At 36.2% G+C, this 22,322-nt stretch overlaps 1 protein-coding gene across 4 annotated transcripts in view; it reads right to left on the minus strand.

The window, feature by feature from the left end:
• Positions 1–22,322, minus strand: part of LCOR (ligand dependent nuclear receptor corepressor) — a 200,899-nt gene that overhangs the window by 89,146 nt on the left and 89,431 nt on the right. For all 4 annotated transcript variants that reach the window (XM_073240605.1, XM_073240606.1, XM_073240604.1 and 1 more), the window contains exons 3-4: positions 11,898–11,963; positions 11,485–11,564 (exon numbers count right to left, since the gene is read on the minus strand). Coding sequence is in view for 2 of the 4 variants with exons in the window: in XM_073240604.1 (XP_073096705.1) it covers positions 11,485–11,564; positions 11,898–11,963 (146 nt within the window). In the remaining 2 variants the exon portion in view is untranslated. The remainder of the gene's footprint in view (positions 1–11,484; positions 11,565–11,897; positions 11,964–22,322) is intronic.

The following is a 22,322-nucleotide window of genomic DNA, read 5'->3' on the forward strand; positions in this document are numbered from 1 at the left end:
TCAACTAATTAATGGTTTATCGAAGCCTTTTTAGGGCAGAATCCATAGATTGGGAGAAAAAACCCTGATGTTAAATGGTAACTTGGACAGAGCATTTAACCTTTTAAAATAATTGATATAAAAGGCTTCTGGAAATACAAAGTTAGGTCTCACAATTTAGACTTGTATAATTAACTGAGCAATTAAATCAGTCATATACTAACTTGTGGTATCCATTTAACTCTGCCTTAAATCTATTTAAATTTCAGAAACAAATGACCCTTAATCTTCTCATGTTTGTTTCTTCTTCACTCTTAATAGACAGGAACTGCATTTTCCTTCCTTTTATAAAATAGGTACTGTGAGTACGTATTGATTTGTTGTTCTCTGGGACAAGATGACAGCCAAGTCATTTCAAGCAGCACTGAATATGCCTGAACTAATATAGTCAACATAAATACATGTTGTAGGCTGCTGGTGGGAATGTAAACTAGTTCAACCATTGTAGAAAGCAATATGGAGTTTCCTCAAAAAACTAAAAATGGAAATACCATTTGACACAGAATTCCACTCCTGGGAGTTTACCCAAAGAATGTAATTTCTCAGATTCAAAAAGACATATGCACCCCTATGTTTATCATAGCACTTTTTACAATAGCCAAGATATGGAAGCAGCCTAAGTATCCATCAATAGAAGAATGGATAAAGAAGACGTGGTATATATACACAACAGAATACTATTCGCCATAAGAAACAAGTCCTATCACTTGCAACAACATGGATGGAGCTAGAGGGTATTATGCTCAGTGAAATAGTCAGGCAGAGAAAGACAAAATAATCTCCCTCATTTGTGGAGAATAATAATGAAGCATAACTGAAGGAACAAAACAACAGCAGACTCATAGATTCCAGGAAGGGACTAGCAGTTACCAAAGGGGAAGGGTGGGGAAGGGTGGGTGGGGAGGGTGGGAGAAGGGGATTGAGGGGTATTATGATTGGTACACATGGTGTGCATGAGATCATGGGGAAGATAGTGTAACACAGAGAAGACAAGTAGTGACACTGTGGCATTTTACTACACTGATGGACAGTGACTGCAATGGGGTATCGGGGGGTGCTTGATAATATGGATGAATGTAGTAACCACATTGTTTTTCATCTGAAACCATCATAAGAGTGTATATCAATGATAATTTTAATAATAAAAAAAGAAATGCCAAAAAATACATGTTGTAGAAGATAGAATATGAGAAAATAATAACTATAATACCTTTTCTTATTATAAATTTTCAATGTGCTAAAGTACCAAAATTTTATGTTAAAAGAATATATCTAAATTTTAATTACTGCATACTCATGAAACAGAAGAAATCATTAAATGTTCAGAGTAAACACAATGTAAGTGACTAATGATAAACATGAAAAGGATCTAGTTACATGATTCCTGAGCTAGCTAGGCATTGAAGGATATCTGTATCAATGGCTCCAATCTTATCACTGGTTATTTCCAGAAAAATAAATACTCTGCTCCATCCAGGATGTGCCTCTCTTATCTCTGCCTACTCAGTCCTATGTATTCTTAAAAAATGCAGCTAGAGTCCTAAATTCCACTTAAAACATTCTCCTGATTTTCTAGTCAGTTACTAAACTTACTAAGTTTTATAATAGACTTAAGAGCATACATACTCTCTACAACAGCTATCCCTACTCTACCTCAGCCATACCACAGCTGGATTCATCACTTAGATTTAATGTAGTTTTAGGAATATTAAAATATGAAGGCAAATTTTCATACTTCCTATCTCTTCAGCACTCACTATTACTGGCTCAGCATTTCACACTATCAACACAATTCTGTACTTAGTAAGAACCTCAAAGATGGCTTTTAATACATACAGTAAAAAAATAGAGATGTTATGTATATTTAAAAATAAACATACAAAGTATTCTAGATGGCGGCATGAGAGGCGAGACAGAGAACTCCTCCCAAAACCACATACAGTATGAAAATATACTTAATACAACCAACCCTAAAACAGCAACAGGAAAGAAGGCTTCACCAGACTGCATACAGAACTCACAAACAGAGCAGACTTCATGAAATAGGGCACTAATGCTGCTCCCCTACGACCCCCAACCTCACTCTAGGGGCTGAGCAGCTCCAGAAACAAGAGCTTCTGGGCACTAGAGGGCACCACACAGAAATATGACACATCAAAGGAACCTGGTTCAGACCAAAATCTCACAAATCCCAGAAAAAGGGCCAAATGAAACTTAACTCACCAATCTACCTGAAAGAAGAGTTCAAAATAAAAATCATAAACATGCTCATGAAGGTACAGAAAAATATTCAAGAACTCAGAGACGAATTTAAGATGGAGATTCAATCATTATGAAATTCCATATCTGAAATGAAACATACAATGGAGGGATTTAAAAGCAGATTAGAAGTAGTAGAAGAGATGGTAAATGGAATAGAAATTAGAGAAGAGGAATACAAAGAAGCTGAGGTACAGAGAGAAAAAAGAATCTCTAAGAATGAAAGAATATTGAGAGAATTGTGTGACCAATCCAAATGGAACAATATTCACGTTACAGGGGTACCAGAAGAAGAGAGAGAAAATGGGATAGAAAGTGCCTTGAGTAGGTAATTGCTGAAAACTTCCCCAATCTGGGGAAGGAGATAGTCTGTCAAGCCATGGAGGTACACAGATCTCCCAACACAAGAGACCCAAGGAATACAAGATCAAGACATACAATAATTAAAATGGCAAAGATGAAGGATAAAGACAGACTTTTAAAAGCAGTGAGAAAAAAGATCACATACAAAGGAAAACCCATCAGACTATCATCAGATTTCTCAACAGAAACCTTACAGGCCAGAAGGGAGTGGCATGATACATTTAATGTAATGAAGCAGAAGAGCCTCGAACCAAGAATACTCTACCTGGCAAGGTTATAATTTAAATTTCAAGGAGGGATTAAACAATTTTCAGATAAGCAAAAGCTGAGAGAATATACCTCCCACAAACCACCTCTACAGTGCATTTTGGAGGGACTGCTATAGATGGCAGTATTTCTAAGGCTAAACAGATGTCACCGGGGGAAATAAAACCACAGCAAAGTAGAACAACTAATTACTAAGCAGATGCAAAATCAAATCAACTACTCCCAAAGTCAATCAAGGGATAGACAAAAGAGTACAGAATATGATACCTAACATATAAAAATGGAGGAGGAAGAACAAGGAGAAAAAAATGAAAAGAACCTTTAGATTGTGTTTGTAATAGCACACAAAGTGAGTTAAATTAGAATGTTAGTAAGGGAATTAACCTTGAACTTTTGGTAACCACGAATCTAACGCCTGCAATGGCAATAAGTACATATCTATCGGTAACCAACCTAAATGTAAATGGTCTGAATGCACCAATCAAAAGATGCAGAGTCACTGAATGGATAAAAAAATGAGACCCATCTATATGCTGCCTACAAGAGACTCACTTCAAATCCTAAGACATACAGACTGAAAGTAAAGGGATGGAAAACAATATTTCATGCAACTAATAGGGAGAAAAAAGCCAGTGCTGCAGTACTTGTATCAGACAAAATAGACTTCAAAACAAAGAAAGTCACAAAAGAGAAAGAAGGACATTATATAATGATAAAGGGGACAGTCCAGCAAGAGGATATAACTATTATAAATATCTATGCACCCAACCCAGGATCACCTACATATGTGAAACAAATACTAACAGAATTAAAGGGAGACATAGAATGTAATGCATTCATTTTAGGAGACTTCAGCACACCACTCACTCCAAAGGACAGATCAACCTGACAGAAAATAAAGAGACAGAGGCACTGAACAACGTATTGGAATAGATGGACCTAACGGACTTCTACAGAACACTTCATCCAAAAGCAACAGGATACACATTCTTCTCAAGTGCACATGGAACATTTTCAAGAATAGATCATATACTAAGTCACAGAAAGAGCCTCAGTAAATTCAAAAAGACTGAAATTGTACCAACCAGCTTCTAAGATCACAAAGGTAGAAAACTAGAAATAAATTACACAAGGAAAATGAAAAAGCCCACAAACACATGGAGGCTTAACAACATGTTCCTCAATAATCAATGGATCAATGAACCGAATAAAAACATAAATCAAGCAATATGTGGAGATAAATGACAACAATAATTCAACAGCACAAAATCTGCATGATGCAGTGAAGGCCATTCTACAAGGGAAGTATATTGCAATACAGGCCTACCTCAGGTAAGAAGAACTATCCCAAATGAACAGTCTAAACTCACAATTAACGAAACTAGAAAAGGAAGAACAAATGAGGCCAAAGTCAGTAGAAGGACAAGATTAGAGCAGAAATAAATAAAATTGAGAAGAATAAAATAGACTCAATGGAAGCAGGAGCTGGTTCTTCTAGAAAATAAAATAGATAAACCTCTAGCCAGACTTATCAAGAAAGAAAGAGTCTACACACATAAACAGAATCAGAAATAAGAAAGGAACAATCACTACGGATACCACAGAAATACAAAGAATTATGAGAGAATACTATGAAAAATTATATGGTAACAAACTGGATAACCTAGAAGAAATGGATAACTTTCTAGAAAAATACAACCCTCCAAGGCTGACCCAGGAAGAAACAGAACATCTGAATAGACTAATTAACAGCAAGGAAATTGAATTGGTAATCAAAAAACTACCTAAGAGCAAAACACCTGTACCAGATGATTTCATTCCTGTATTTAATCAAACATTTAGTGATGACCTAATTACCAATCCTCCTTAAAGTTTTCCAAAAAGTAGAAGAGGAGAGAATACTCCCAAACTCATTCTATGAGGCCAACATCACTCTAATACCAAAACCAGGCCAAGACACTACAAAAAAAGAAAATTACAGACCAATATCCCTAAAGAACACAGATGCAAAAATACTCAACAAAATATTGCAAACCAAATTAAAAAATAAGTCAAAAAGATCATCCTTCATGATCAAGTGGGATTCATCCCAGGGATGCAAGGATGGTACAACATTCGAAAATCCATCAACATCATCTACCCCATCAACAAAAAGGACAAAAACAACAACATGATCATCTCCATAGACGCTGAAAAAGCATTTGACAAAATTCAACATCCATTCATGATAAAAACTCTCAACAAAATGGGTATAGAGGGCAAGTACCTCAACATAATAATAAAGGCCATATATGACAAACCCACAGCCAACATTATACTTAACAGTGAGAAGGTGAAAGCTTTTTCTTGTTCCCTTAAAGATCAGGAACAAGACAAGGATGCTCACCCTTCCTGCTTTTATACAACATAGTTCTGGAGGTCCTAGCCAAGGCAATCAGAAAACACAAAGAAATAAAAGGCATCCAGATTGGTAAGGACAAAGTCAAACTGTCACTACTTGCAGATGACACGATATTGTACATAAAAAAACCCTACAGAATTTACTCCAAAACTACTAGATCTAATATCTGAATTTAACAAAGTTGCGGTATACAAAATTAATACACAGAAATCTGATATGTTCCTATACACTAACAACGAACAAGCAGAAAGAGAAATCAGGAAAACAATTCCATTCAGAATTGCTTCAAAAAGAATAAAATACCTAAGAATAAACCTAACCAAAGAAGTGAAAGACCTATACTCTGAAAACTACAAGACATTCATGAGAAAAATTAAAGAAGATCCCAATAAATGGAAACACATCCCGTGCTCATGGATAAGAAGAATTAATATTATTAAAATGACCATCCCACCTAAAGCAATCTACAGATTCAGTGCAATCCCTATCAGAATACCAACAGCACTCCTCAATGAACTAGAGCAAATAGTTCTAAAATTCATATGGAACCACAAAAAACCCCGAACAGTCAAAGCAATCCTGAGCAGGTACAATAAAAAGTGGGGAATTACACTCCCTGACTTCAAGCTCTACTACAAAGCCACAGTAATCAAGACAATTTGGTAGTGGCAAAAGAACAGACCCATAGACTAATGGAACAGATGAGAGAGCCCAGATATAAACCCAAGCATATATGGTCAATTAATATACGATAAAGGAACTATGGATATACAATGGGGAAATGACAGCATCTTCAACAGCTTGTGTTGGCAAAACTGGACAGCTACATGTAAGAGAATGAAACTGGATTACTGTCTAACCCCATACACAAACGTAAACTCAAAATGGATCAGACCTGCATGTAAGTCATGGAACCATAAAACTCTTAGGAAGAAACATAGGCAAAAATCTCCTGGACATAAACATGAGTGACTTCTTCATGAACATATCTTTCAGGTAAGGGAAACAAAAGCAAAAATGAACAAGTGGAACTATATCAAACTAAAAAGCTTCTGTACAGCAAAGGACACTATCAGTAGAACAAAAAGGTGTCCTACAATATGGAGAATATATTCATAAATGACATATCTGATAAGGGATTGACATCCAAATTACATAAAGAGGTCACATAACTCAACAAACAAAAGGCAAATAATCCAATTAAAAAATGGACAGAGGATCTGAACACACATTTCTCCAAAGAAGAAATTCAGATGGCCAACAGGTACATGAAAAGATGCTCCATATCCCTAATCATCAGAAAAATGCAAATTAAGACCACAGTGAGGTATCACCTCACACCAGTTAGGATGGCCAACATCCAAAAGACCAACAACAACAAATGTTGGCAAGAATGTGGAGAAAGGGGAACCCTCCAACACTACTGGTGGGAATGTAAATTAGTTCAATCATTGTGGAAAGCAGTATTCAGCCACAAGAGGAAAACAGATTCTACCATTTGTAACAACATGGATGGAGCTAGAGGGTATTATGCTCAGTGAAATAAGCCAGGCAGAGAAAGACAAGTATCAAATGAATTCACTCATCTGTCGAGTATAAGAACAAAGAAAAAACTGAAGGAACGAAACAGCAGCAGACTTACAAACACCAAGAATGGACTAACAGTTATCAAAGGGAAAGGGACTGGGGTAGATGGGTGAGAAGGGAGGGATAAGGTGGAAAAAGGGGCATTACGATTAGCACACATAATGTGGGGGGGAATACACGGAGAAGGCAGTATAAAACAGAGAAGTAGTGATTCTATAGCATCTTACTACACTGATGGGCAGTGACTGTAATGGGGTATGTGGTAGGGACTTGATAATAGGGGGAGTCTAGTTACCATACCATAATGTTGCTATGTAATTGTACATTAATGATAGCAAAATTTTTAAAAAGTGTTTATATATGTAAAAAAAAAAGTAAACATACATATTTCATAGCTCAGACAACTGAAGAGGCCAAGAAGAAACAATGCTCTAGTATCAATGAATACACCTAGTGCCAGACCTTGCTTTCTTATAAAATTCTCCAAATAAAAAAAACACTATGGTTTTTGGAGAAACTGAGGTTTGGGACAAGGGAAACTTGAAACATTTTTTGGTGCCAAAAAGTAAATAAATGCTTTAAAAAAAAGGAACATGACAAGAAAGATGAGGAGCCAACTTGAGAAGTGGCCAAATCCAAAACAATTTGAACTATAAAATAAACAGTGATTGTAATGAATTATAATCCACAGAATGAAATAAGAATCCATACTGACATGTAAACAACTAAATGTGTGAATAGAGAAGAAGGGACACTATGCCTTAAGGCAGAATTCTAATAGAGGCAGAAGTTACAGAAACACAAAAATCATTTGATAAACACCACAGTAAATTTTTCAATGGATGCTAAAATTAGCCTATGAGGAGAAATTAGTATGATGATAAAAAGGTTAACCTCAATGTGCATCTCCGCAAGATACCTATTATGTAGGAAAGGGAAAATAACAGAAACACAGTAGAGGAAAGTGGCAGATGCCACCTTAACTCAGCAAAGTAAACATGACCATGTGCTTCCTGATGTGATGCTCTGAGAATGACAGGCATCAGTTCTGTGAAATTCCTGCCAGAAGTGCCTAACTTGAATTAAATCATGAATAAACATAATACAAACTTAAACTGAGGGGCATCCTACAAACAAATTTCCCAGTATTCTTTAAAAATGTCAATGTTATGAAAGGCAAAGAAAAACAGACCTATTCCGGAATAAAGGAAACTAAGGAAACCTTATGACTAAATACAAAGTATGACCTTAAGTTGGATGCTGGACCAGAAAGAATGACATTATTGTGATAACTGGTAAATTCTGAAGGGTTTTCAGATTAAATAGTATTATTTCAATGTTAATTTCTTGACGTTTATAATTGTACTGTAGTTACATATCATGTTAACATTTGGGAAATCTGGGTAAACGGTACACAGGAATTCTTTGCCCATTTAAACTCTGATTCTCTCCCTCTTTCAAACTGAGTTAATTCCAAGTCCTACTTAACCCTGGCTTCTCCACTTTCTGTGTTCCTGTCCCTAGGTTTATTTTTGCAAGTGTTTTATATCTACAATTATTTCAAAAAGAAGCTAAAGAAAGTATAAAAGCCTCATGAGTGAATAATACACAGAGAGCTGTGTTTATATGCCTGCTACATGATATTATAATTCTCCAAGTTTATTAAGCTTCCTCACTTCTTACTCATTTAGTAAATGTTTTACAGAGAGCCTACTATATGCCCAACAAAAAGAAAAAGGAAGGAAGGAAAGAAGAATGCAAGCAAGCATCAGGCAGGCAGGCAGTCACTCCCTAAGATTCTTAGCACAGCTGAGACTGGCTATTCCAAATACACTTGTGCCCATTTAAACTCTGATTCTCTCCCTCTTTCAAACTGAGTAATTCCAAGTCCTATTTAACCTTTGCTCTCCACTTTCTGTGTTCCTGTTCCTAGGTTTGTTATCAAAATTCATGTACTCTAAAAACATCTATCAAATTCCAGCTATGTAACTGCCCAAAACTTCTCTCTGAGCCTTCTCATTTCCTTATTTGTAAAACTGGGATGCTTTTAGGTAACTTTATTGGGTTCTTGTGAGAATTAAGTGAGAACAAAGTAACCAGCACACAGTAGATGCTCAAAAATGTTAGTTGCCTTTCCCTTACAAATTATATTTTCTAACTGCTATAGGATCCTGAATTATAGATCAAACATTGTTTTGCTAATCTAAGTGAATCCCTCTTTATTTTCTAAAGAGACTACTTCATATTTTTCACTTACATATTTTAAAACATAAATTTAACTAATGTATTCTAACAGCTTCAGTATCCACTGAAAATCCAATTAACTAAAAAATATTTGTGACCTCCTTCTCTTTCCAAATTATCAGATGCATTACTTCAAAGAGTTTTTGCAAACATTTTCTAGGTATCTCACCATGCCAATCTCAAAATCAAGACTCTAAGAGCATGTTTTATGCTGATACCTATTGGCTATTACCAAACTCTACAGACAGTTCCTTCTTTTTTGGAATCTTAAGCCAGCCCTACGTGCAAGCCTCAAACCAGTGGATATACTTAGTTTTCACAGTCTCATCTTTCTCAGAGATGCTCCAAGTGCCTGCAAAGATTCTCTGAAAAAAATAAATGCCAAAGACAGATAGTGGAGCTGAGTTATCAAATGGAAATATTCGTTCTAATGAGAAAACCAACTAAAAATGTAGAACTACAAACAGTAAGAACAGACGTTTTAAATGCTACATGGTTCCGTGCCTTGCTATTTTTCTGCATTTTCTTCTAAAAACATTTATATGATATTTTACCCTCACCTAGAAATACACTGTACTTAATTATTGAACATAGGAAGGGCTTCCCTCCCAACCCTATCCTGAAAGAAGGTAACTAACAGTTGCTCCTTTTATTCCACCAAAACATCTATTAAAGGACTTGCTCAATAAATAGTCACAACATGCCAACACACAGAGTTTAAAATGATGAACTTCAACTTCATTGGTAATTGGCTTTATTTTCTGGTGCCTCTTTTTAGAGTCACATTGAATTTCAAAACACTCTCCTCATTAATTCAGTGAAAACAGACCATCTTGGATAGTCACAGCAATAATTTTTTTCTGTAGTCAGCAAAAATAAAAGTAAGAACATTAAGAAGCTCTTGAATTGGCTATCAGATTTTAAAGCAACTTGCCAGTGATCGTAAACAGTGGTGCAGTGGCTACATGCAAGGGTACAAAGAAGTGTATGGTATGGTTCATAGTCTTTAGAAGCTGACAATGTAGTCAGAACACAAAATTCAAGCACAGAAAAGGCTGAACAAAATAAGGGAGAATATTAATTCATACTTACCAAAACAGTATGAAGTTGTAACAGCAGTAAGAGCAAACAGAAAGAAAGAAGAATGAAAGCAAGCCAGGTAGGTAGGCAGGTCACTTGTAGGATGGGAAGAGCTTAAGCTAAGTATAAGAGCAAAGGAATATCAAGCTACAGAGAACAATGGGCATGGAGTGCTATAGTCCAAAGAGTAACAGCATATTGTTTAATACAAATGATCAGATCAGTTTAGCTGAAAGAAATATGTATAGAAGACTAATGGGACAGCTTTAGAAAGAGAAGTGGACTGAACTGTGGAGAGCACAGAGGCACTGAGCATTAGGTAGTGAATCCAGAAGACAATGAGAAAGTCATTGGAGGCTGTGTACAGGGTAACATTTCCACATTCTTTCAGGGGTAAGGGTTGAGGGGAAGGAGTTTAACCTTGTAGTAGTTAAAGACTGCTAAAAAGATTTAAGAAAACTGAGAGAGACCCATTATGTTATTTCAGTAGTCCAGAAATAATGCTAACCATCTAATACAGTTGAAAGTGATGACTGTAGAAAGAAAAAGAATGAAATTCAATACGAGGAAAGAACTGATAGAACCTGGTCAGTGATTTGAAGTTGGAAGTGTACAAGGGAGAGGAAGGAATTCAAAATGTTTCCAAAGCTTTATAACAGGGAACAGACTTACCACTACAACAAACACCAGACAGTAAACTATTATTCATGTGTCCAACAACTTAAGTAGTATTTCTAAATCAAAATTCTATTTAGGTTTGACACAAAGCATAGAGACCAAAAATCTAGCCAATTTCTACAGCTGAATATAAACAGCATACATGCTCAAATATTATGAGGAAACATGTTATACTAAAGCATAAACCACAGTCCATCATAAATCTACATGAATTAGTAACTTGATCCAGATCCATATTACTGTTCTTTTTGTACAAATGACTCCCATTACTTGAATTACCATAAATGTCATATTTAAAATAAATACAACAGTTTGAGACCTAGTTAATTATTCTGCCCAGTGAACTATATAAATAAAGCAATGCATGGTGGAATGCAGATTTCTCAATAGGCTAATCAACAGACTAGAAACAGTCTAAATCGCAAAACTGAGTTACAAATCCTTTATAAATAAATATGGAATTCTACCTTCCTTTTCCTACAAATCCTCCAACAAAGTAATCAAATTTGAAAAAATAATGACTATAAAATACCACACTAGCTAAATTTCACAAGTTTCTTGGTTACCTTTACTTCATTTCTTCTCAAGCAACAAAACAGACAATTTTCATCGAAAGTCCAATCAGAAATGCTTTCAGGTTCACAGTCTGGAAAATAGTAGGAATAACAAATTAATAGGCACAAAAGATAATTCTTCAGGAAACTGAGAACTTCAAAAATATTATTTAACAATGACCACAAAAAGCCCTCACTAAGTAATAGACAGGTTGTCTTAAAATTCTTAATAATAACTGCTGACTAGTTAATACACATTAGTCTTACACATATTTGCATTATCAAGTAACACAAAAAGACGTTTGCATGCATAAAGTTTTAACTCATAAAACCGTGAATGAAAAGGAGCCTGAGGCTTAAGTCACCAATGTTTCATATATATCATCCACAAAAATCTGAAATATTAAAAAAAATATTTTGAATACCTTTAAATAAACTGAGATCTTTTAATAATGCAGGTCCAAACAGCCCTTCAAGAATACTTTCAAACCCTGAAAGGATGAAAAAAATCCATTATTACAGTAATACTCCCTATGGTAATATTAATCTGTTGCATGAAAAAACAATGGTGTTTTCTTCCAGTTTTCAAGAATCTATAGATCATTAGTGAAGGGATGCTGAGGAGAGAGTGTCAATTACAAATCTAGTAGAAGTATTTGCATTTTTGTTCATGATTAACACTCAATACAAACTCAGAGCACATTTAAGAACAATACAAAACAGACATTAGAAATAACCAATGAAGGAATGGAAATTCAAGGGTTCTCTTACCATCTCACAAAATTCCAAATACCTCTTTTACATAGATTTTCAAACTTCACTTTAGTGGCTCCTTTACCGAAGAGTCAAACTGCCTCAAAATTTCCACAACATTTCAAATATCAACCGAGATGAAAGATTTATCAAGCTAACAGTTTTTTGAAGAAGGAAAAGGCTCACTGAGAACACCTACATCACTAAAGAAAAAAAGTTTTAACATAGTATTTTAAAAGACTTCTGTAATTATTTCACACTGCCATAACAACTTGCTGATTCCTTTATGAAGGTATGACACACGCATTATACATACAAAATTAAGAAAAGAGTCGTGTACATCTGTACATACATGATTATCACTTCACCTTCCACCAGTATAAAGGAGAAATGAAAAACAAAAAATTTTGATGTATTACCCTCAAATATTGCTGATCAGCTCAACAAAAAACAAACATCACTTACATCCTGTTTTCTATGGGTTATTACAAGAATAAAAAGAAAAGAAGATCAGACTGTACCTTTATACAACATAACAAAAATAATGGAGTAGAGCAGCGGTTCCCCAACTACAGACTTCATTGGGAGCTTAGTTACAAGAGGTCTATGAATCCCTATGTACTTTACTATAACCTTTAGAAAGAATTAATGTCTTGTGCATTCCATGTACTTACTACTTTTCAAATACACAGAAATATTATTGCAATTAAAAAGATACGAAAAGTATTACTGAATTTCTAGTAATTGAGGGCATACTTTATCACATAACCTACTATCACTGAAGGGTTTTGTTGTAATTGTTAAAAAGTACTCTTCTGTTAAAAAGGGAAGAAACACTAGCCTAAAATACTACAGCCAGGTGTCTACATGAGGCCCACATACAGGTCAAATTTCCTTACCACAAATAAAATCACCATAAAGGGTTTGGAATGTAAGAGGTTAGCAAAGATGGTCCTTAGGAGTGTATTTTATCTGGTTATAAGAATTACATTGTAATGTAAGGGATTTCTTTGTCTACAGTAGTAAGCCATCATTTTCAGTAAACTGTAGAGTCTGTGTTCTACATAAGAGAAAGTTGATTTTTCTACACTACTTCCTAGATTATTAGATTCTAGAGTTTTCATTTATTCTTAAAGAACAATTGTTTCTCAGATTTCTTTAGTTCTTCTCATCAAATTATTCCAAGGACATGAGCAAATTCTAACTACCCGCTCAAGAAAACGCAAGGTATCTATGCCTGTTTATTATTTATCTACTATAATTAAAACATTTTCCACTAAATTACCATGGCCTCCCTTCCCCACACTAGGAAAGAGAGAAGGTTTGGCTGGGGATTTTGAGGGTGGGGAGGTGAGGTTAAGAGAATGAGAAAGAATTGCCAGATGCTGTCCATCTTGGACTTGCAAACTAGATATTCTCAACCCTGTCTTTTTTAAAAATAAACCCCAGAGCCTGCGTCTCTTACATCTTCCTACCCCTGGAAAGGAACTATTTCACAAATACTAAAGGAAACATTTCAATATCTTGGAAGTACCAAGTACACACTGCAAACAGCTAAAGGGGATTACAAGTGGCTCTTCTCCTAAAGAGCATATCTAATATGCTTTTCATATGGGTTTATACGAAATTATAATTCCAAATTTCCACACTAAGTCTAAATTATTTGAAAGGAAAAATTATCAAGAAATAAGACTGATAATGAAAAGAGCAAATAAAAACTGAGAGAGAAAATTTTTTAAATTATGAAAGGTAATAAATCTGAAAGAAAAAGAAAATACAAAAGAACATCAATTACACAGACACTACAAAAACCGAATCACAGATCAAAAAGCAGTGAAAGGGAAGGATCAAAAGGAATCAAACAAGGAAAAATCTGGCCATAAATGTAAAGATATAATTGCAACTATTTTTCATCAAAATAGTAATTGTAAACAAGTTACCCCTCTTTTGCTCATATCTGCAACAATATATTAAACCTTGTAAGTATTACTGATTGGATACTGCAAAGCCCTATTTTGCTACCCTCTGTGAACTGAATTTAATACGACCTAGTTTTATTAATATTAAATATTGAATCTAGCAGTTGCATAGCAACAAGGAATGTCTCATGTGCTATGCTTGACATTAACAAAAGGCTAATAAGGGAAAAACAAATGTATTCAGAATTTTTACCATGATCTCACAGAAAGCCATAAAGATCAATAGCAAAATACCATGGAAAAATTAAACAACTACTGAAAAAGAGAGCCATGACATCACATTCATCACTAGGGCTTAAAAAGCTCCTTTATGTAATATATTACATATAAAGAAATGTTAATAATTTTATTGGAAATGACTACTTTCCAAAGAATTCTTATCCAACATCACAACTGGTCTCAAAGATGGTCTCCAGTTTCTTCCTCACAGCAACCTGTACTGTGTCTTCAGACTGTATTCCTAAAATAATGCTTTGACAATGCCGCTATCTGTTCAGAAAAATTACACTTTGTTTACAAATCCCAAATCCTAAATCCAGCAATCAAAGCTAATTATAATTTGACTCCAACCTACCATTAGCAGCCTTATAGAACTTTCCTGCTCATTCAATAATTTTTAATTAAAAAAAATTTTTATATTGAGGTACATGCAATAAAAAGTAGAAATGTCAGTGTATAGCTTGATGAATCTTGATGTGTGTATACACACTTAACCATCACCCACATGAAGGTATCAAATATTCTCATTACATTTTTCCCCCTTAGTTTATTTCACCGATCTCCCACTCCCACTTCTATAGCAATCAGCAGTCTTTTCTCTGTGTTTATGAGTCTATTTCAGTTTTGTTCCTATATTTGGGGCTTTAGATTCCATATATAAGGGAAATAACATGGTATCTGTCTTCCTCTGTCTGAAATCCCTGCTTATTCTCATAGCTCAAGCCTGGTTGGTATTGTAATATATTCAGCCATCACTTCTATCTCCTAATATTGTCTCAAGCCTTTGCATTTTACCTCTTCCCAAATAAATTACCTCCTTCACAGCACTCTTCAATTTGTTCAACAAACACACATTTTCTTATTCAACATACATTAACTGAGAGCCTACCACCTACCAGGGACAGTGGCAGGCACTGAGTAGGTGGTAGCAAACAGACATGGTACTTGCTGCCAAGATGGAACTTTGGTTTCCAGTTTTCTTGTTACCAGAATTCATGCATCACTACTCTCTTTTAAATAAATGTCCATTGCCTTACGTTTTGTCACATGCAAAAAAAAAAAAGCACTGTCTATGAAAGTATTCTGTAAAATAAAATGTCATAAGCTATCTAAACTCTGTTTCCCCCGCTCCCCGTACATTTTTTTTTCTTTTTTTGAGAATTACTATCTTTTATTTATATGCTCCAGACCCAGGGTCTAATTTCCTAAAACAGTCACACATCACATATTATTTAGGTACATGAAATCTCCCTTTGCCAAGATTCTGAAATTTGGGTATCAGGACTTAAATTTCATATTGTTACATTAATTGCAAACTTGTCTTAGATAGGGGACTTTTATGGTTTTGTGTGCCAGCTGGGAGAATCTGTTTTTACCTTAATCTGTGTGTCCTTAATGGCATTCAAGAAATGACACCTGCTCTTGTAGAACTGGCCATTTGTAGCATGAAACAAAAGGAAGAACCAACTCAGATGTCATTGCTAGTGACACAGAGCTTGTGGTCTTGGGCTTCAGTTTAACCCAAGGCACACACTGTAGTGCCTAAGAATAAAAACACTCAACATTTTTTTCCAGAGAAGGAAAGTGTAGGTATTCTTGTTGAAACTGTAAGAGAAATTTGAAGAATTCAGAGGTTTTGTTTGTTTGCATGATATCACAGTACAGCTTTAGCCAATATCAGACATTACAACTTCTTTAACGTTTCTCCTTTGAGTCTAGGTACTTGGTGATTTTAAAGTAGAGTTGCTCTCTAAGTATACCTTTTGTTTTTTAATGCTGTATTGCCTTCCTCCCCATCCTCACTCAACCGATCCTATTTTAGGCAGTTCATTTTTCCACTTCTGCACCAATCCCACATTCTCTCTTTGCTTGGGGACTTCTTTTGTCTGGACGGTTTTCTCAGTGCAGAGAAGGAGATTCTATTAGTGTTGTCTAGTCGTACCTTCATTCTTCTTTTTTTCAACCTGGCTGAGGAATGTGACATTTTTGCTACAGAGTCATCACTTGTCTTCTCTGTGCTATACTGCCTTCCCCGTGCCCTCCACCCAACATTATAGGTGCAAATTGTAATGCCCCTTATTCCCCTTATCCCTCCCTTTCCACCCATCCTCCCCAGTCCCTTTCCCTTTGGTAACTGTTAGTCCATTCTTGGGTTCTATGACTCTGCTGCTGTTTTGTTTCTTCCGTTTCAGTTTTTTCTTTATTCTTATACTCCACAGATGTGTGAAATCATTTGGTACTTGTCTTTCTCTGCCTGGCTTATTTCCCTGAGCATAATACCGTCTAGCTCCATCCATGCTGTTGCAAATGGTAGGATTTGTTTTCTTCTTATGGATGAGTAATATTCCGTTGTGTATATGTACCACATCTTTATCCATTAATCTATTGACGGACACTTAGGTTGCTTCCATATCTTGGCTATTGTTAATAGTGCTGCAAAACATAGGGGTGCATATGTCTTTTTCAAACTGGGCTCCTGCACTCTTAGGGTAAATTCCTAGGAGTGGAATTCCTGGGTCAAATGGTATTTCTATTTTAAGTTTTTTGAGGAACCTCCATATTGTATTCCACAATGGTTGAACTAGTTACATTCCCACCAGCAGCGTTATTCCCACCAGCAGTGTAGGAGAGCTCCCCTTTCTCCACATTCTTGCCAACACTGGTTGTTGTTGGTCTTTTGGATGTTGGCCATCCTAACTGGTGTGAGATGAGATCTCATTGCGGTTTTAATTTGCATTTCTCTGATGATTAACGATGTGGAGCATCTTTTCATGCACCTGTTGGCCATCTGAATTTCTTCTTTGGAGAAGTGTCTGTTCATATTTTCCACCCATTTTTTAATTGGTTTATTTGGTTTTTAATTTGGTTTTTAATTGGTTATTTGGTTTTTGTTTGTTGAGTTGTGTGAGCTCTTTGTATATTTTGGATGTCAACCCCTTATCAGATAAGTCATTATGAATATATTCTCCCATACCATAGGACACCTTTTTGTTCTACTGAAAGTGTCCTTCGCTGTACAACTTTTTAGTTTGATATAGTCCCACTTGTTCATTTTTGCTTTTGTTTCCCTTGCTCATGGAGATACGTTCATGAAGAAGTTCTTCATGTTTATATTCAAGAGTTCTGTCTATTTTTTCTTCTAAGAGTTTTATGGTTTCATGACTTACACTCAGGTCTTTGATCCATTTTGAGTTTACCTCCCTACACATTTATGTTTTATCTCTTTAAGGAGATGTAATGCACAAGGATGGCTAGGAAGGTCTTCCTTTGAGAAACATTTTTCAAGATGTTTCTCTTATCCTAGAGCTCTATGTGTAGAGGGTTTTTAGCTTCCAATTTAATCATGTAATTCTCAAAAACAAAAGATAGAAAATTAAAATTTCTCACTTATTTCCCTTTCAATTTATGTTATAATCTCTAGTGTCTTTATTTCTAACCAAAAGGGAAAAGAGAGGTTAAAAAATTAACAGGATAGGAACATGAAATATATAGCCAACCAAGGTAAACACTATAGCCTGTACTTTTGAAATAAAGAAAAATATTAAGGACTGAATGAAAAAACAATTTGTGGGTCTTGGGAACCTCTCCTCTGAGATAACTAGCACAGAGATTAGCAATTTGAAGGAAGAAATGGCATTAGAAAAAAAACTAGGATTATATCAGAAAAGTAGCAATTTTTACATTAAGGTTCCTTGGGTATCTTGTTAAACTTTGCTTGGTATAAAAGAGTTCAATTTCAACATAGAATTACTTTACAAGTCAAAGGTGCTTGCTGGTAACCATCATTAACTAATGTGCTCATAAGGAGACTGACAGTATTTGGAGTTCTTTGCTTAAAACTCAGGGTGTATAACCTGCCAACACCACACTGAACTTCATTATAAGTAAGCCCCAAAATGAAATTAAAAAGCATAAGATTATATAATCTATTATATTCTACCTGAAATATAAAATAATTAATTCCTTTTTATTTATGTTCCAACTATTCCACACAACCAAAGAAATCTGGGTTAACTTCTATAGGCAATGAACAAAAAACAGGCTCTTCTTCTCATTAGTCTAGACAATACACCCCACTGCTGGGCAGCTACATTAGCTCTTCCTCTCTCTCTGAGGATCTGCTCCCCAGCCCATGAACTCTAAGGAGCCCATCTGCTGTCCTATGATCCTCAGAACTACCTAGCACAAGAATAATGGAAAAAACCTGGCCAGATAAACTGAAGAGTAACAATAATCTAATCACAACTAATGACCCAAACTAAAACTGAATTGAGGAAAATATATCTGAGCTTGAAGAAAAATTATAAATAGTATTTCTATTTAGACCAACAAGGAATAAAAAGCAGTTTAAAAAAGGAAAGAGCTACTCTGAAAAAAAAAGAGTGAAGAATACATGTATTTGGAGAAGGGGAAAAAGGAAAAACACTACCAAAATAACCAAATATATAGAAATTAGAAGAAAAATACAACAAATTAGTTGTTTAGAAAGCCAAATTTAAGAAATGTCCTATTAATGCATAGTGAACATAAAGACACAGAAATCATGGGAAAGGGATTAGAGACAAGGAGGTGACCAGGACACTCAGTATCTGTAAAACAGGATTTCCAGAACAAGAAAAAGCAAGGAATATTAGGTGGAAAAAAAAATTTAAGGGAGGAACGGAGGAGGAGAAGAAAAAGAAGAAAACTTCCTAATGTGAATACCATCTTGAGTCCTCTTATGTAATAGGCTCTCAAGAAGTACTGGAGCAGAATACTTAGGGGTGGAAGGAAAAGAGAATATAGAACTCTCCAGTAAAACAGCTAATTTCAAGAATAAAAGTTTAAAAGCTCCAAATAAGGAGGTATATTCACTTAATTTTTTTCAAGAGGAGATTTAGGGTGCCAATCATTACAACAGTAAAAGTAAATGCTAAAAGCCAGTGCAACCATGTTTACAAAATCCTGAGATTAAAAAAATGTTTGTAGTGATCCGGGGAGCCAAGATAGCAGCGTGAGTAGAGCAGCGGAAATCTCCTCCCAAAACCACATATATTTTTGAAAATACAACAAATACAACTCTTCCTAAAAGAGAGACCAGAAGACACAGGACAGCAGCCAGACTACATCCACACCTGCAAGAATCCAGTGCTTCGCGAAGGGGGTAAGATACAAGCCCCGGCCCGGCGGGAGGAGAGCAGTTGGAGCGGGAAGGGAGAGGGAGCCCAGGACTGTTAAATAGTCAGCCCTAGCCATCCGCATCGGAGTGCAGACACAGTGCGTGTGTGGGGTGCTGGAAACTAGGGAAACAGGACAGCAAGACCTGTGAGTGGGTCCCTGTAGCTGGCACCCCGGGGACAAAGAAAAGCGAGTGCTTTTTTAAAGTCTTGAAGGAACAGGGACCCCACAGCTGGACGGAAGCGTCCCAGGACACTTGGCCCAGCAGCTGGGAATCCAGGGGAACTTTGGGCACCCTAACCCCCCTGTGTAGCAGGGTGGCTCGGAGGCCCCTCACGGAGATAAACAGCCTCCTGGCTGTTTCCCCTCTGACGTGGCTCCGCCATATAGGAGCAGTGGCCTGAGGCAGGTCACACTCACAGCAACAGCGGAGATAAACTCCACAGTGGCTGGGCAAGAATCAGAGGCCCTGTCTGTGCACAGCTGCCCAGCACAAGCAGCTAGAGGTTGCTGTTCTCCCAGGAGAGGAAGGCCACAAACCAACAAGGAGGGATGTTCTCCCAGCCGTCACTCGGCCCAGCTCCGCAAACTATCTTTATCGCCATGAAAAGGCAGAATTTGAGACAGACAAAAACCACAGAATCAACACCTGAGAAGGAGATAGACCTAACCAGTCTTCCTGAAAAAGAATTCAAAATAAAAATCATAAACATGCTGACGGAGATGCAGAGAAATATACAAGAGCTAAGGGATGACGTCCAGAGGGAGATTACAGAAGTGAAACAATCTCTGAAAGCATTTATAAGTAGAATGGATAAGATGCAAGAGGCCATTGATGGAATAGAAACCAGAGAACAGGAATGCATAGAAGCTGACACAGACAGAGATGAAAGGATCTCCAGGAATGAAAAAATATTAAGAGACCTGTGTGACCAATCCAAAAGGAAAAATATCCACATTATAGGGGAAGCAGAAGAAGGAGAGAGAGAAAAAGGGATAGAAAGTGTCTTTGAAGAAATAATTGCTGAGAACTTCCCCACCAAATTCATTTGGGAGGGGGGCGGAAATAGTTGCTCAGACTACGGAAGTACACAGAACTCCCAACAGAAAGGACCCAAAGAGGACAACACCAAGAAACATAATAATTAAAATGGCAAAGATCAAGGTCAAGGAAAGAGTTTTAAAGGCAGCTAGAGAGAAAAAGGTCACCTATAAAGGAAAACCCATCAGGCTATCATCACACTTCTCGACAGAAACCTTACAGGCCAGAAGAGAATGGCATGATATATTTAATGCAATGAAACAGAAGGGCCTTGAACCAAGGATGCTATATCCAGCATGATTATCATTTAAATATGAAGGAGGGATTAAACAATTCCCAGACAAACAAAAATTGAGGGAATTTGCCTCCCACAAACCACCTCTACAGGGTATTTTAGAGGGACTGCCCTAGATGGGAGCACTCCTAAAAAGAGCACAGAACAAAACACCCAACATATGAAGAATGGAGGAGGAGGAAAAAAAAGGGAGATAAATAATCATCAGGCTGTGTTTATAATAACTCAATAAGTGAGTTAAGTTAGACAGTTAGGTAGTAAAGAAGTTAACCTTGAACCTTTGGTAACCACGAATCTAAAGCCTGCAATGGCAATAAGTACATATCTTTCAATAATCACCCTAAATGTAAATGGACTGAATGCACCAATCAAAAGACACAGAGTAATAGAATGGATAAAAAAGCAAGACCCATCTATAGGCTGCTTACAAGAGACTCGCCTCAAACCGAAAGACATGCACTGATTAAAAGTCAAGGGATGGAAAAAGATATTTCATGCAAACAATAGGGAGAAAAAAGCAGGTGTTGCAATACTAGTATCAGACAAAATAGACTTCAAAACAAAGAAAGTAACAAGAGGTAAAGAAGGACAGTATATAATGATAAAGGGCTCAGTCCAACAAGAGGATATAACCATTATAAATACATATGCACACAATACAGGAGCAACAATATATGTGAAACAACTACTAACAGAATTAAAGGAGGAAATAGAATGCAATGCATTCATTTTGGGAGACTTCAACACACCACTCACTCCAAAGGACAGATCCACCAGACAGAAAATAAGTAAGGACACGGAGGCACTGAACAATACATTAGAACAGATGGACCTAACAGACATCTATAGAACTCTACATCCAAAAGCAACAGGATACACATTCTTCTCAAGTGCACATGGAACATTCTCCAGAATAGACCACATACTAGGCCACAAAAAGAGCATCAGTAAATTTCAAAAGACTGAAATCCTACCAATCAACTTCTCAGACCACAAAGGCATAAAACTAGACATAAATTGTACCAAGAAAGCAAAAAGGCTCACAAACACATGGAGGCTTAACAACACGCTTCTAAATAGTCAATGGATCAACAACCAAATTAGAATACAGATCCAGCAATAGATGGAAACAAATGACAACAACAGTACAAAGCCCCAACCTCTGGGGGACGCAGCAAAAGCAGTCTTAAGAGGAAAGTATATAACAATCCAGGCATATTTAATGAACGAGGAACAACCCCAAATGAATAGTCTAAGGTCACAATTATCTAAATTGGAAAAAGAAGAACAAATGAGGTCAGCAGAAGTATGGACATAATAAAGATCAGAGAATAAATAAATAAAATTGAGAAGAATAAAACAATAGAAAAAAAATCAATGAAACCAAGAGCTGGTTCTTTGAGAA

The sequence above is a fragment of the Manis javanica genome, chromosome 7 (genome assembly GCF_040802235.1).
Source record: "Manis javanica isolate MJ-LG chromosome 7, MJ_LKY, whole genome shotgun sequence".
NCBI lineage: Eukaryota > Metazoa > Chordata > Mammalia > Pholidota > Manidae > Manis > Manis javanica.